Source organism: Equus quagga, chromosome 3 (genome assembly GCF_021613505.1).
Source record: "Equus quagga isolate Etosha38 chromosome 3, UCLA_HA_Equagga_1.0, whole genome shotgun sequence".
Lineage (NCBI taxonomy): Eukaryota > Metazoa > Chordata > Mammalia > Perissodactyla > Equidae > Equus > Equus quagga.
The window spans coordinates 63,905,288-63,920,431 of NC_060269.1; the positions used below are offsets into that span (position 1 = coordinate 63,905,288).

Genomic DNA, 15,144 nt, shown 5'->3' on the forward strand with positions numbered 1-15,144 from the left:
TCATTTCCTTATCTGAAAATGAGAAGTAAGTGATTATTAAGGTCACTTTCAGCTCAAAACATCGATGATCTGTCTGTACCATTTTTGAAGAACAGTGATATGAAAGATTTGACACATGGGCTGCAAACTCATATTCTTAAAGTGGAAACTTGATAAGTGCCTAGATTCTTGGCAAGTCTGGCCCAGATTCCTTACATGCTTATTAGTGAGAATAATTTCCAACCTCCTTAAAATACTTTATGACGGGCTCAACAAGCAAAGAAAGATGGATTGAGAAAATTGGCCAACGGGGAGAGCTCCACCACTCCAACCCAAAGCAGTGTAGAAAGCCTAGAGGACCAATATTGAGCTGTTTTAAAACAACATTTATGGAACATATTGTCCAGAAAGATAGGAACAGAGAAACATGCTCACTGCCCTCACTGATTTCAGACTACAGCCTCACATCACTGGCTGGGAAGCAGACTGGAGAGAGGGACCCACCCACAGTAGGCTCCTGCTGGAGCGAGAAGGAAGGACCGTGCACTAGGGTAGGGCAGAAAGTGAGAGAGTCAGGTTTGAATCCGGATTTGCCATTCCCTAGTAGTGTTGCCTTGAGCAAGCTGTTCAATCTCTCTGAGCTTCATCTATAAAACTGGACACATGAACATGCTTTGTGTTCTGTTGTGAAATGCTCAGTCAGTTGTGGCCACAAGAGGAGGCAGAGGAGAGGCTCAGGAAAGCAAAGTTTGTTGTACTCACAGGTCCTAGAGACAGGAGGCACGGCACACCACGCAGGGCCACATGGGGAGGCACCAGGTGGCCGGGAGGCAGAAGACAGGGGTGAGGGGAGCTCTTAGGTCACAACCTTTATTGGAGTTTCTGTCAAGGTGAGGTAAACAACTTAGGACTGGCTAGTTTGAATAACTTTGGTGGACTTTAGGTGGGCCATAGAGGTGGTTTCTAGTTGCCTGATGCCTGGTCCTGGTATGATTAGGGCAGAGAAACACTGTCTCTGGGGGCCAGATAGCCAAGGTATGGCCTCAGATTGGATATCAAAGGTATGCTCCCGGCTGGGCCCTTTGCTGTCTCTAAGAATTGGCTAGCTCCAGGAGGACCAGTCTCTCCCCAGCCATAAAGGCTTCTTAAGACGTCAAAACATCATAATATACAGAAAATCATTAAACACACCTACACGCATACAACACAAAACACATCTCATCTGTAAAATGGGCATATGAACAATGATCTCAGAGGATCACATGAGATAAAATACATGACAACACCCAGCCCACTGTCTGATACTGAGCAGACACCCATTAATATTAGTTTTCTCTCTTCTTCTGTCCAGTTAAGTGAATGGACCATGGGATTAGTCATCCTATCTATACCTCTGTCTGCCTGTGTGACCTGGGGCAAGAAGGTTCCTCTGTCCAAGATTCCATTTCCTTACCTGCAAAATAGGGAGGGGCATCCAGATGGTCACGAAGGTATCTTTCAGACGCGACGTTGCCACTTTCTTGTCTGGTTCCTGCTGAGAACTGCAGTGTATATTTGTGGGCTGGAAGCACAGGGACAAGAGGTCCCAGTGGGGAACGTGGAAAAGGTAGACTTGCAGGTTGGAACCATGATGCCAGATTGAGAAAGAGATTGTCCATACCTTGTGAGCACAGACCCAAGCTCTGACACCGTAGCCTGCACTGGACCATCTCTTTAGAGCTCACATAATTAATCTGCCCAGTGTCCAACTATGGGCCCAGCCTTTGGTGAGGCACAAAAAGTGCCTGTTCCACCACATACATTTAATTTTCACATTGATGAAAAACCCGACATTTCCCCTCTCTGAGGACTGCTATAAAAATAAAACATCCGGGTGTATATCAGATATTCCATATATGTTAAAGTGCCCAGCAATCAGTAAGTGCTGAACAAATGAAAGTTTCCTCTCCTATTAATTATTCATAACCCAATTATTACATAAAGAGAGGCTATTTCTGCAATAAGATCCCAAGAGTGTGTTATCCACAAGCAGCAACAAGAAACTCTCGTTTCTTGTCTTAACGTTCACACACTTCTTTGTATTTTTAAAAATATGTAAGTGGTCAATTGCCTAGCTCAGTGATGAAATGAGATTCTAGAAAGAAGTTTCTGCTTTATGAGGAGTGGCCACCACATTTATGTAGAAGGGCCATGCATTAAGTGAAATCCGGCAAGTTAGGGTTTTTTTGTTTTCTTGTTTTTTGCTTTACTTTTCAAACAGAATGAAAACTGATGGAGATAAGATCAACTCTGGGCTCTAAACGAGCAGTATTCACAGCCCTCTTTCTTGATGTGCTGCGTCATTACAGATGGCGGGCTGTATTATATTGTATATCATTGGGGACTTGAGCTTATGACAAAGAAGGGTGCCTGGGACAGTCAGTGAGCGTGTGCCGTGGGGCAAGTCACTTTTCTCTAAGTGCAACTCTGCTTTCCATGTGCGGTTCAGAACAGGGTCTGAATTTGTCAGAAGAGGTTTTTCTTTCTTTATAACTATATTCAGTTAGTAAGTCTTTGAGGGCTACTTTCTAGAATTGACTGCAATAAAGGACCAACAAGCCCCATTAAAGTAGAGCGAAAATTCCCCACCAGATTTTTGTTTCTAGACAGAGTCGTCAGATCCCAAGAGTGTGTTACCCACAAGCATCAAGGATTTGAAGAAACCCTTGGTCCTCGGAGCATGAAGCAGTCCGGCCCCAGGAGACTTGGACTGGCCACATTTCAGGCTCTTCTGAGTCTGTCAGGCTGCTGCCACCTAAGGATGTGACTGAGGCTTGGAAATCAGCACCCACCTTTGCTGTTCACCCCCACTTCTTCCCAGTTGATCTCTAGTAAAGGCCTTCACTAACCACTTGTTGTGGGTTAAATTGTATCCCCCTCAAAATTCCTATGCTGAAGTCCTGATCCCCAGGACCTCAGAATGTGACTGTACTTGAAGATAGGGCATTAAAGAGGTGATTACAGTTAAATGTGCTCAATAGGTTGGGCTCTAATCCAGAATGACTGTTGTCCTTCTGAGAAAAGAGATTCGGACACAGACACACACAGAGGGAAGGCCATGGGAAGACACAGGACGACCATGGCCAACTACAAGCCTAGGAGAGAGGCCTCAGGAGAAATCAAACCTGCCCACACCTTGATCTCAGACTTCCAGTCTCCAGAACTGTGAGGAAATAAATGTCTGTTGTTTAAGCGCCCAGCCTGTGGTATTCTGTTATAGCAGCCGGAGAAAACTCATACCCCACTTATTTATGTTTAAAAAAACATATCTAAAAAAATTAAAAAAACAAATGAAAAGACAACCAAAGACACAAGAAAAGGAAAAACAACAACAAAACATATGGGCGTGTAGAAGGTTTTCAGACCTGCCTCTCCCTGGTGACATATGGAAGCTTGGTGGCCTGATTTCAGGCGCAGCCTAGAACCACCACCGGCAGTCACTGCATTTACACCTGATCACGGCCTCACACCGCTCTGTGTTCACCGTGCACATTTGTTTGTTTTCCCACCATGATGGGAAGCCAAGAGGAGAGGCTGGTGGAGACACTGCGGTTGGCCTCAGAATACTGGCTCCCGATCTTGGTTTTATCCCTTCTTGGCTATAAGACCTTCAAAACTTTACTGAATTTCTCTGAGCTTTAGCTTCGCCCTCTTTGAAACGTGGGTAATAAAGCCTACTTCACAGGCTGTTTTGAGGATTAAGTGGTGTGAGATACGTGGAGTGTCTGAGATACCCATGTTTCAGGCAAAGTGCAGAAAGGAAGATGGGAAGAAAGCTGGCCTGTGCATGCTCAGGGAGGGAGGGATGCTTGTCTTAACCTGGATTCTTGTGGAAATCAGAGCCTGAGACACAGGCTTGGTAGTTAATTCTGAGAAGCAATCCCAGAAGCAGGCATGGGGGACTAGGGAGATCGGAAAGGAGGGAAAGCAAATACAAGGATGTATCCCTGAGTCGGTCCCTGCTGTGGCTACTGGGGCTCCGCCCTGCCAGGACCTTCTAAGGGGCTATGTAGTGAGCGCTACAGAATTGTCTGTCTGTGGAGAGTATTTATCCACTAGCTCCTTCCCACATAGGTCAGGTTTTCCCCAAGGATTAAGGCCATGCATGGATGAGGTCCAGGTGGTTCCCAAGATTCCGAGAAGTCAGAGAAGCCCTGGGGGCAGAAAGCAAGAGATGGGAGGGGCAGATGAAGTGAGGTGCTGCCAGTTTACTCCCCCTCCACCCCGCAAGTTGGTCATGTAGCCCTGGCTGGAGTGAAAGATGATCGGAGAAGGTGTGAGGCAGGGCCAAGGGCTGCCCTGCCCTCTCCGCTGGTCCAAGCTCCTCTGTTTCTAAGAGGTGTGGCACTTCTCTGCTTCATGACACTCTCCATTTTCAGTCCTTCACGTATTTGTCTGACAACTATCTGACAACCTACCAGGGTTCGAGGTTCTGTTTTAGTACTACGTTAGTCTACATAGCAAGTCCTAATTCTACTTGCAAATTCACAAAGAAATAGCCCCTTTCTATCAGATTTCTGTGCTCCATCGAAATGCTGGGTTTTCTCACATTGCTGGTAATGATTTCAGATACTCTAGCCTCCAAAATGGGAATCCTGGGGACAGGCTCCTCAATAGGAACCTTTTTATTTATAATTCATCCTGGATCCCATTTCATAGTAATCAACAGCACATTATCAGAGACTCCGTCCGCTTGGACCACCAAAGGGAACACTTGTGCCAGGAGAGTAGAGTCTCCAGCCACACTTCTGGGAAAAGTAATAAACATATTGGTGGGGTTTTTCTTCCTTTGAGGTTATGCCAGGCCATCCTAATATGGATATCTGTGGCTGTCAGCAGGCCGCTGGTCAACATGTGCTCCGTGCATCCTCCAATGCACAGTTTGTGCTCATCAGTGTGCCAGGGACAGGGTCTGTTTGTGAAGGATGGGCATCTGGGTTGCAGCCAGCCCACTGTTCCAGTGGGCAGGCAGTCTTCACTTCTTGCCTGTTGTTGGATCCTGCCTCTAAGACCTAGAATTAGCCACCTTTGCTTGCTCATTTAGAGAGCTATACCCATCTCTGAACTGGCAAAGGTCACCGCAGGTAGGCATTCAGGATACCAGACCTATGCAGGCAAAACCTGTGGCCCCAGGAGCCACTGGTTGCTAAGTCTCCAGACTAACAGGGCATCAAAAAGCATCGGCTACCCGTGCGAAGATGGAGGCTCTGTCTGGCTTCTTTCTGCAAGCAGCCAGCCTCCTGCTCTCTGAGCTGAAGCGGAAAGCTCTTGACTCCCTCCTGTGTCTGTGCCGGGGCGGGTGGGGCCACAGGCAAAGAAGTCAGTCTCTAGCCTGAAAATGTTTATTCTGGACTTCCTGCTGAGCTAGAAATGAGGGTGTGTGGTACTTATAAGCCAACCAACAAATCAATAAATAAGCAAGCTCACCAAAAACTTACCAATCTGCTGCCCTTCTCTTTGGGTCCTTACGAGCGCCCCCTAATCCTTCCCCTGCTCCATCTGCCGCATTTCCCCTGCCTCAGCCCTTCACTTACAAAACACAATTCAAAGATTAAAGTATTAGAAATTTCAAGTGGGTGACCGCAGAGCACTAAGCCCCAAGTACCAGACCCTTCGGAGTACGGGGCCCTGTGTGTCTGCACTGGTCACACCATGAGGCTGGCCTTGGTTTTCCTCGACATCTTGGGGTCAGGGGAACCCTACGGAAAATGTGCATCCCTTTAAGAGCTAAAGATCTACTGATAACTTCTCTGTTACGTAATTTTGAATAAATATTATGCTCCTCTTTTAAATTAATTTCTATTAAAGTCACATGTATCCAAATCTCAGTAAATTCACCCCAGTTTTGCAGACCACCTGAAAGAAGGCCCCGCTCTCTTTTTCTTGGTGCTTATATCAAAGTGCTTGCGTCGCAGTTTCATTTCAGCCCATCCTTTCCCACGCTCTGCCCTTGATGTGATGTTCTATGAATTCCTTCCTTAAGCGTCACTGGCTTAAATAAGGACAAGGCAGTCCCGCCTCATGCGGCAGTGAGAGAAGCCTGGACTCAGAGCCAGGCAGGTCCACCTCCTCCTGGCAGGGTTGCCTTGAGCTAGTTACTTAGTCACTCTTTCATCTGTGAAATGGTGATACCAACTGCCCGCAGGCTGGGGAGGACCACATCAGAACCGTGTGCCTTTGGCCGTGTTCCAGCATCTACCTCCGCGTGGTCCTCCTCCGTCAGACTTCTCCAATGCCATTGCTTCGTGCCCTGCCAAGCCTCTAAAGAGTCCCCCGCGGTTCTGGGGCTGGTGCAGGGCCTCTGCTCAGGTGGGCTGCTGGTGTACTGCAGCAGTGGTCTCCTGGAAGGAAAGGGGGTGATGGCCCATGCTGTTTTGTGTAAGGGGGGAAAGTGGTGGGGCCAGCAGGGCCTTCGGAGACAAGCAGCCTGAGCTTGCTTTCACGCTCTGCCGCCTTCTTCATCTGAAAATGGGCATAATAATTCCTACTTCACAAAGTTATTAAGAAGAGTAAATGAAGCAACGTCTAGTAAGACACTAGAACCGAGTTCGGCACTCACTCAGTGCTTCATAAATGTCATCCCTGCCCTGCTTCCCCATAGAGATTTTGGAGTTCAGCATGTGACTGACTACCCCAGCAGCAGGCGTAGAGGACAGAGACTGGATTAAGGGACAGATGACCCCAGTTCATCCTTATTTTATGCCTCTGGCAATCTCTTGACTTCTCTGAGCCTCTTTTTTCATCCTTAAATGACATTATGAATACTTGCCCTGCCTACCTCCCAAGGTTAGTTATGTTGAAAATTAAGTGAGGTAATGGCTGTGAAACTTTATACAAAGATACACAGTTATTAACACGAATGCCCAAGGTTTAGGTCGCTAAACCTCAAACAGAAGGCTTAGCCTTCTTCTTGCCCCCCCACACATAGACATTCTGCCTTGCTGGCTTTGTAGGGTGCCTGGTGTGTTTTGGGAAGACAGCCTCTCTGGTCAGCCTTATCTGGAGCACGTTGAGTTAACCAGGACATGATTATTGTTTCTGTGAACATAAAGGACAATTTTGGAACAGATTGCTGACTCGGGGCCGGGGTGTGGGTGGGAAGGCAACACCCTATAAATGACAATGCTGCAGGAGATACAGTGTGCAAGCCACGCAGCACAGGGCGTGGCCCCAGGCAGACGTTCATAGTTTAGTCATTCGTTATAACAAGGTACACATTAACACATTAATTAGCATTCAGCGATTAATACTGAATCAGAATCTGAATTTGAACCTCTACACGATTTCTACCAAGCAGCCTGACTCCAGCCTGGGTTTAGGATGGGAAACTCACTACTTTCAAAGCTTATTCCAGATTTGCGTGTCTCTGTTAAAGTTTGTTCTGTGCCTTCCACCCTATCCACTGTATCGCAAAGTGGTTAAGAGCTGGGAGCTCTGGAACCACACTGCCTGGGGCCCAAAGTCAGTTTCCTCCATCTCCTGGCAGTGAAATCTTGTGAGTTACTTAACCTCTGCATGCCTCAGTTTCCTCATTTGCAACATGAGGATAATAATACTTATCTCATAGGGCTGTTATGGGATTGAGTGTATTCCCATGCAGAGCACTTAGAACAGTGCCTGGCACGTAGTAAGTACTCAGGAAATGCCAATTATCATTATTCTATGATTTATTTTCCCCTTTGTGAAAGTATAAAAGTTGAAGAATAATTAAAGCACATTAAAAGTAAATACACCAGGCAGAGAGATAAATGAACTGTTTGCATAAACATGAATTAAGAGAGACACACTCAAGGAAGAACTGCTCCCTGTTGAGGACAGCAAACATCTGGAAGGCATTAGTGGGGAAGAGCGTGGGGGGTGGTGGTGGTGGTGTGAGCTGAGAACACATTGTGACTGTTAGAGGGAGATAATTCACTTCTGGGGTGGGTAAGTGATTCTGAAAAATGGGAGGCTGCTCTGGGCTTCCACAGTGGGGTGGGATGCCCAGAGAGTATTCACCCCTCCAAATAATTTCCCTTCTGATCAGCCTGGATACCCAGAATGTCTGCACCATGCCTTTCAGCTAATGCATTGCCTCGAAAAGGCCACTTCTAAAATGAGAATATACTAACCTAAAAATAACAAGGCACCATTTTATGTCTGTGAAATTAACAATATGAAAATTGTAACACTCTGTACACTGAGGTTTCACTGAAACTGGCACATTAAAAAAATCTATAATGTACACATAAATAGGTGTAACCTTTTGGCTGGAATTTTTAAGAGTCATAAAAATGTCTATGACTTTTGATCTGCTAATCTAGCTTCTGGGAATTTATTGTTAGGAAAATTTTCAAAGAAGGAGAGAATTTTCTGCATTTATTTTCCATGATTGAAAAAAATAATCAACAGTAAGAGAAAGGGTGGATTACAACACATCCCTTTGATGGACTCTCAGGCAGTCATCAAAATTATAACTAGAAAAGACAGAGAGAAGGATGGGAAAATGTTTATGAAATAATCATATTAGGTAAAAAACAAAACCAGAAATCAAATTATAGAGATTGAGTATGCCTAGGGATAAAGCTAGAGAAAGAAAACCAGTGTGCTCTGTTGGAGCTTGTGGGATTGTGGAAGAACTTCTTTCTTTTATCTGGATTTGTGTTTATATCGGTTGTGCAATGAGCAATAACAAAAGACCCAAACGAACTCTCCGGGAAGGGGCAGCTGACTGTCAGCGATCACCATGAGGCAGGTCAGTCCGGTTTCCAGGATGGAGAGACGGGGCCCTAGAGCTGGTGGGTTCTGAGAGAAGGGGGCTGATGGGCAAGACCAGGGGCCTCTAAGGGCACAGGGCACCAGCTGGGCGTGGGGACCACCTGAAGAGAGAAGGAGGGAGCTGGAAGAGGGCAGGAGAAAGGGGAATTGCCCACCTCACGCTGTTCCCTCTGGCAGGCCCGGGGGAAGGGAGTCTTACATCAGTCCTGTGACTTAAATCAAGTAGATTGCACCATTCCTCTTAGTCACTCAATCCCAATTTATAAACCCGAATTTACAAAACTCAGAGTGTTCCTTCTACTGAGCTGCGGTGTCTCTTTGAACCCCAGGGCCATCGTGAGCAGAGACTGACAGTATGATATTGGCTTCCTGTTTTCCAACCACCCCATCTCTAGTACTAGCCAACCAATCTGGGTCAAATGTTGGACAAACACACTGATTTTAAAGCCAAATCCTGGCCTCTGATGGCTTCTTAAGCAGACAGTTCCTGCGGTTACTTGGGTGGTGAGTGGGTCATGGATTCATTTCCCCAGAACCTTTACTTGTATTGACAACTCTTCAGCTGACCTTTCAGAGTAGTGGTGCAGTGGAGTGAGCCATTGGACCAGGAGCTGGGAAGCATCCCATTAGGCAGATCATTTACACTCTCCTGGCCTCAGTCTCTTCACCTGAAATTGGGAAAAATTTTCACCAAAGACTTCATAGACCCAAATCCAATGGTGAAAGTCTGAAAAGCACAGATAAAGCTAAACAGGGCCCAGTTTGCACCACATTAGTAGAAGTCTCATGCCCAGAATGAAGGAGCTGATCCTTCCAACATACTTTTCCCAGTCTGTGCATACCTTGGAAAACCACATTTAGGTCAAGCACGAGGCTTTAAAGGGATGTTGACACACTGGAGTATGTGCAGAAGAGGCCAGCTGGGATGGATGGAGGCTGAGAGCCTAGTCATGAGAGAACACATGAAGGAACTGCAGACTTTAAACTGGAAACGTTATCACATAGCAAGGATGTGACAACTGTCTTTGAAATTCTGAAGAGCTGTCTTGTGGAAAAATAGCTGACTAGCTCTACATGACCCCGGAGGGCAGGATCAGTGGACAGAAACCACAGGGAGGCAAGTCTCAAGTCTGCAGAGAACGCAGAGCACTAACCGAAGGTGGAGAGGTGGGTATTGGCAGAGGCTGGGTGACCACTGAGCAGGGTGATTTTCTTGGAGGTTGAAGTGCTGGGTGAGGGAGAAGTTGAGGCCCCATCTAGCCCGATGAACCTCTGAATCTAATCTGAGATGACTTACCTCCTCCAGAGTGGCCGCCATAAATGCCATGTACTTCCAGAAGCATCACTGAAGGGCCGCAGCAGCTGGTCTTCACAGCTGTGAGGCCCAAGCACCCTCACAGCCTCTCTTCTCTCTTCCAAACTTGAGGCTCTAGAGGAGAGCTATCCTATCTGAATTTTCTCATTGTTTGAACAAGCTGTGCACCAAACTCTCTGGCTCTCTCCATCCTAAGATTTCCAAGGCAGAATTCCCTCCGTGCCTCATCTGCCCCCACCTCTTCCTTTGGCCCACTCCCACGGCTGGTTTCCATTTCGCTAGTGTGCAGAGCAGAGGGGGAGACAGCTGTGGACAGTTCTCAGCAAACTGACCACAAGCATCCGTCGTCATCCCGGCACCAGAGTTTGTAGTGCACCTGAGTCAGTGCAGTCCACAAGCTTCCAGGAGATGCTGGCTGCTGGATTACAATTATTACGACGCACATCGCTCCCCTTAGTAATGTGAAATAGCTGCTTGTAACCAAGAAAAGAAAACCTCTCCAAGAGGAAATGGTGGGAAGTCACTGGGATGGGTTGTTTGCCCGAGGAGGGAAATAGGGAATGGAGAAGGATGGTTGGAGGCAGCAGGAAAGGGAGGGTATGGATATAAAACACCTGCACCCGCCCAGAGGGGCCCTTGGCACAGCGGCAGGTAAGCAGGAGGGAACGAGACGCTGAACTCAGGAGGCCTGGAAACAAACAGTGTTGCCTCCAGCCTGGCTGAGTCTGCTGCCAGCATGCTTCCTCCAGGCAGTCCTGGAGCCGACTGTGGGGAGGCACCAGCTTCTGGAACAAGCCAGCCGTCTGGGATGCACGCCTGGCTCCCCTGCTTACTTGCTGTGCTCCCTTGGGCAACTTTTCACAGCTCTAACCCCGAAAGGGGATCACAGCAGTATCTGCCTCCAAAAGTCCAGAGGATCACAACACACAATCTCGTAGGGCCAGCCCCGTGAAACTGCTGGTATCCCACCATTTTCAACATCCCCAAATGACAGTTTCACATGAATTGACCTCATTCATACATAATGGTTAGACAGTACAGTGGTTCCCAAATTAGTCTGCACCTTAGAATTCTCTCTTGCTCTTTTAAAAATGGCAAAGCCCAGGTCACAGCCAGACCAATTCAGTCACAATTTCTGCAGGTTAGACGCCTGGCCAGGTGATTCTAATGGGCAGACAGTTCGAGGACCACTGGGTTAGCACAGTGCTTGGGATCCATGAAGGCACTCAACCACAGCCACCTCTGCTTTCCCTTCATTTCTAGTTTATTGAGCACCTGCTGCGTGCCGGGCTCTGGCTGGGCGTGCCTCTTGGGACCCGGGACTTCCTGAGCGGCGCTCATCTCTCCCCCTCCTCCTCCGCAGTGTCCAGGCCCCGGAGCTCCCCGGACGACCTGAAGGCGCTGACTCGGAACGTGAACCGACTGAACGAGAGCTTCCGGGACTTGCAGCTGCGGCTGCTGCAGGCTCCGCTGCAGGCGGACCTGACGGAGCAGGTGTGGAAGATGCAGGACGCGCTGCAGAACCAGTCGGACTCGCTGCTGGCGCTGGCGGGCGCGGTGCAGCGGCTGGAGGGCGCGCTGTGGGGGCTGCAGGCGCAGGCGGCACAGACCGAGCAGGCGGTGGCCCTGCTGCGCGACAGCACGGGCCAGCAGAGCGACGCGGCGCAGCTAGAGCTCTACCAGCTGCAGGTGGAGAGCAACCGCAGCCAGCTGCTGCTGCGGCGCCACGCCGGCCTGCTCGACGGGCTGGCCCGCAGGGTGGGCGTCCTGGGCGAGGAGCTGGCGGACGTGGGCGGCGCGCTGCGCGGCCTCAACCACAGCCTGTCCTACGACGTGGCCCTCCAAGGCACGCGGCTGCGGGACCTGCAGGTGCTGGTGAGCAACGCCAGCGAGGACACGCGCCGCATGCGGCTGGTGCACATGGGCATGGAGCTGCAGCTTAAGCAGGAGCTGGCCGTGCTCAACACCGTCACCGAGGACCTGCGCCTCAAGGACTGGGAGCATTCCATCGCGCTGAGGAACATCTCCCTGGCCAAAGGTACCCACCTGGCCCACCCATGCCCGCAGTGTCTGCCTGGGGCCTCCTGCTCAGGGCTTCTTCCTGCACACCCCTGCCCAAGGGCCCAGGCGTCCCCCCACCTCCCCCAGTCCTCGTGCCATTGGGAGCCCTAGAAGACCCTAGAATTTTCTGCCCAAGTGATCTGTGCCTATTTCCAGGTCTGCACCTGTCTTTCCCCTGGGTGGACCTCCCACTGCTGCCCCGCTCCCCCAGAGAGCATACTCAGTGTCCACACACCTCGGTATCAGAATGGCCAAGAGTGGACAGTGGGGGACTACTTAGTCAGAGCTTGGATGTGCCAGCTGGAGCCTCCAAGAGTCTGGGGCTGGAGGGAAAGCAGGGGGTCAGGCTGCAGGCTCAGGGAGGGAACAGGGAGGGTTCCTCTGGCGTCAGGGGATTCCAGTGTTAGAGCTACAAGGAGCTGGCGGACTCTGGATGTGAACCTTGTCTTCCAGGCTGTTAGGAAGCTACATTCATCAGCGTAGAAGAGCATGTTTTATTTATCAATTTGTTAGTTTCATTGATAAACATAGAGGCAAAGATGTGCGGGCCTCCATTTGTACTCTTGCTCTGGGCCCACAGACATTGGCACCTTTAGAGCCAACTTCTCTTGCTTCCACCCCTGACCAGCTAGTCCCTACCCTCCTCTCTCCCATTCCTTCCTGCTGCTGTCTGCCCTGCACGTCACCGTCAGAGGCTCCTTTCATGAAACGTACTTTTCCTGCATCACCCCCTCTGCTCAGAACTCACTGTGGCTCTCCAAGTTCTGCTGGATTCATTAAGGAGTCCTTAGCCTGACAGTAGACAATCATAGCACCATTTTGAACATCAACCATGTCAGGTATCAGGCCAAGTGTATCTCATACGATGTCTTTTAAAAACAAAAATGAGTGTACCGAGATTCAGGGAGCTGCTCACGGTCGCAGACGAGGAGGTGATGGAGCCAGGATCCGGACCCGGGCTTTTCTGATTCCAGAGCTGGTGTGCTTTCCATCACATACCTGGCCCCAGCCTACCTTTCCTGCCTTCTCCTCCAACTGTTCCCCATACCAAGGGTTGCAAACAGAACTGTCTGCAGGGGCCAGTTGAGCAATGTCAATGAGTAAAGTGGCCTCAGTGTCAGGGGAGTTGTAGGGGTTATGGCAGGTCCAGGTCATTTTGGCCAGGCTGGAATGTAGACCTGGCATTGAGAGTGTCTTCCCATTTTTCAGGAGAAACTAGAAACATGGAATCTTCTAGAAATTTTTTATTTCTTAACTCTGTGGGCCAAATACAACACATCTGTGGCCATATATAGTCCATAGATGGCCAGGTGCAAACTGCCGTTGGTGTAGCATCCAGTCCCGTGGGACAGTCTTGTCACTGTCCAGTGGCACAGCTTGCCTTCCCACTGCCATAGCTTTACTCCGGCTCTCCCTCCTACTCCAATGCCTCCTTCCTCCTCTTCCTCCTCATCATCTAAATCCCACTGATCCTTCAGATCTCACTCAAACCCCCTTCCTCCAAGAACGCTCCTGGCCTCTCTAGCCCACCACAGTCTCCCTGCCTGAGCTTCTGCGTGTGTCAGGGTGGAAAGGCGTCATGATGGGGCCTCCATTTGCCTAGAACTTTCCAATTCACAGAGTGCTTTTGTGTATACTGTTCTGTTTTCAAGTGGGTTCCCAGGACCGGCGGTGAGGGTGGTGGAAGGCAGGTTTTATTATTGAGGACGGGGTGGGATTGCTGCAGAAAAACAACAGAACTCCAGGGGGAAATACTTGACTCACTCAGGTCCACACAGTGGGTAATGCTCCAACCAGGACTTCCTGTTGTCCACAGCTTTAGGAAGGTACAATTCACATGCCCCAAGATTCACCCATTTAAGTGTGCAATTCAGTGACCAGACTAGGACTTCTCACCCAGCACCCAGTGCTCATCCTACCACACCACAGCCTGCCCTCCTCTGTTCGTCCCCAGCGCCTAACAGTGCAAGTGTGTAACGGACGCAATGATGTTTGTGGAACGACTGTTAGATCTTGAACCTGGGAAATCAGAGGATTGGTTTTCTTGTCCTGGGTCAAGACGGGTTTGGGTTTCGCTTTGGGTTTGGGAAACTTTGGGTTTCACATCTCAGAAATCAAAGGAGGACAGGAGGTAGAATTTCTTCTTCCAAATCCATGCCCTGGGATCTTGGTTATTCCTATGTTCTCTTTTCCTTGCCCCCCTGCCCATGGCCGTCTGGTCAGGTACTTACTAATAATAGCAGCTACAGTGAATTATGACCTACTATGAACCAGACATTTCGTCGACATTAATTCTCTAAACGTTAAAGACAACTAATCCCCACAACCTGCAAAAAAGGTGGTATTGTCCCCATTTTATAGATGAGGAACTTGAATAACTTTCCCACAGTTTCTTACACAATTGGCAAGTAGCACAGCCAAGGTCTCACAGTGGGTCTTTCTGGCTCAGAAACCGTGTTCCTGTCGCTGACACTCCTGCTTTCCAGGGTGGAGAGATACCAGCTGTGAGCAGTGAAGAGAGAAGAGAGTATGTCCCTTGGATTCTGTTTCTGTATTTGGGGGATGGTCCCTCCCAGGTGCTCCCCGCTTCCTTCTTCTTCCAGTCAACAGATGTCACCATGCTTCCTGCATCCTCCTGGGCCTCACTGACCCTTTCACATCCTGGTGCTTTGATTTCCAAGTCCACTCTCCTTGGCTCCAGCTGAACCTGCTCTGGATCATTCATATGCCAGCGGTCTTCCAGTGGAATCCTCCAAGTAGTCTTTCGTTGGTTCTTTAACTTTCACACTCAATTCCCTTGAACTGAAGGTTTCATCGCAGTCCCGCCCAGGCCTGCCTCCCCATCTGCAAGCTTTGCCTTCTTGATGGGCTGCTGGCTCTTCAGAGGTGACTACCACTCGGCCCCTCTGGCTCCCAGGATCACCACTGCATCTGGTATCTCCCTTTCCCAGCCCCCTCTCTCCTGGTTGCCAGGGACCCAGTTGGTGTGACTG

At 49.2% G+C, this 15,144-nt stretch overlaps 1 protein-coding gene across 2 annotated transcripts in view; it reads left to right on the plus strand.

Annotated features, from left to right (window-relative positions):
• The window catches only part of SCARA5 (scavenger receptor class A member 5), a 114,688-nt gene that overhangs the window by 57,355 nt on the left and 42,189 nt on the right, over positions 1-15,144 (plus strand). For both annotated transcript variants that reach the window (XM_046656977.1, XM_046656978.1), the window contains exon 4: positions 11,454-12,128. In XM_046656977.1, the coding sequence (XP_046512933.1) occupies positions 11,454-12,128 (675 nt within the window). The remainder of the gene's footprint in view (positions 1-11,453; positions 12,129-15,144) is intronic.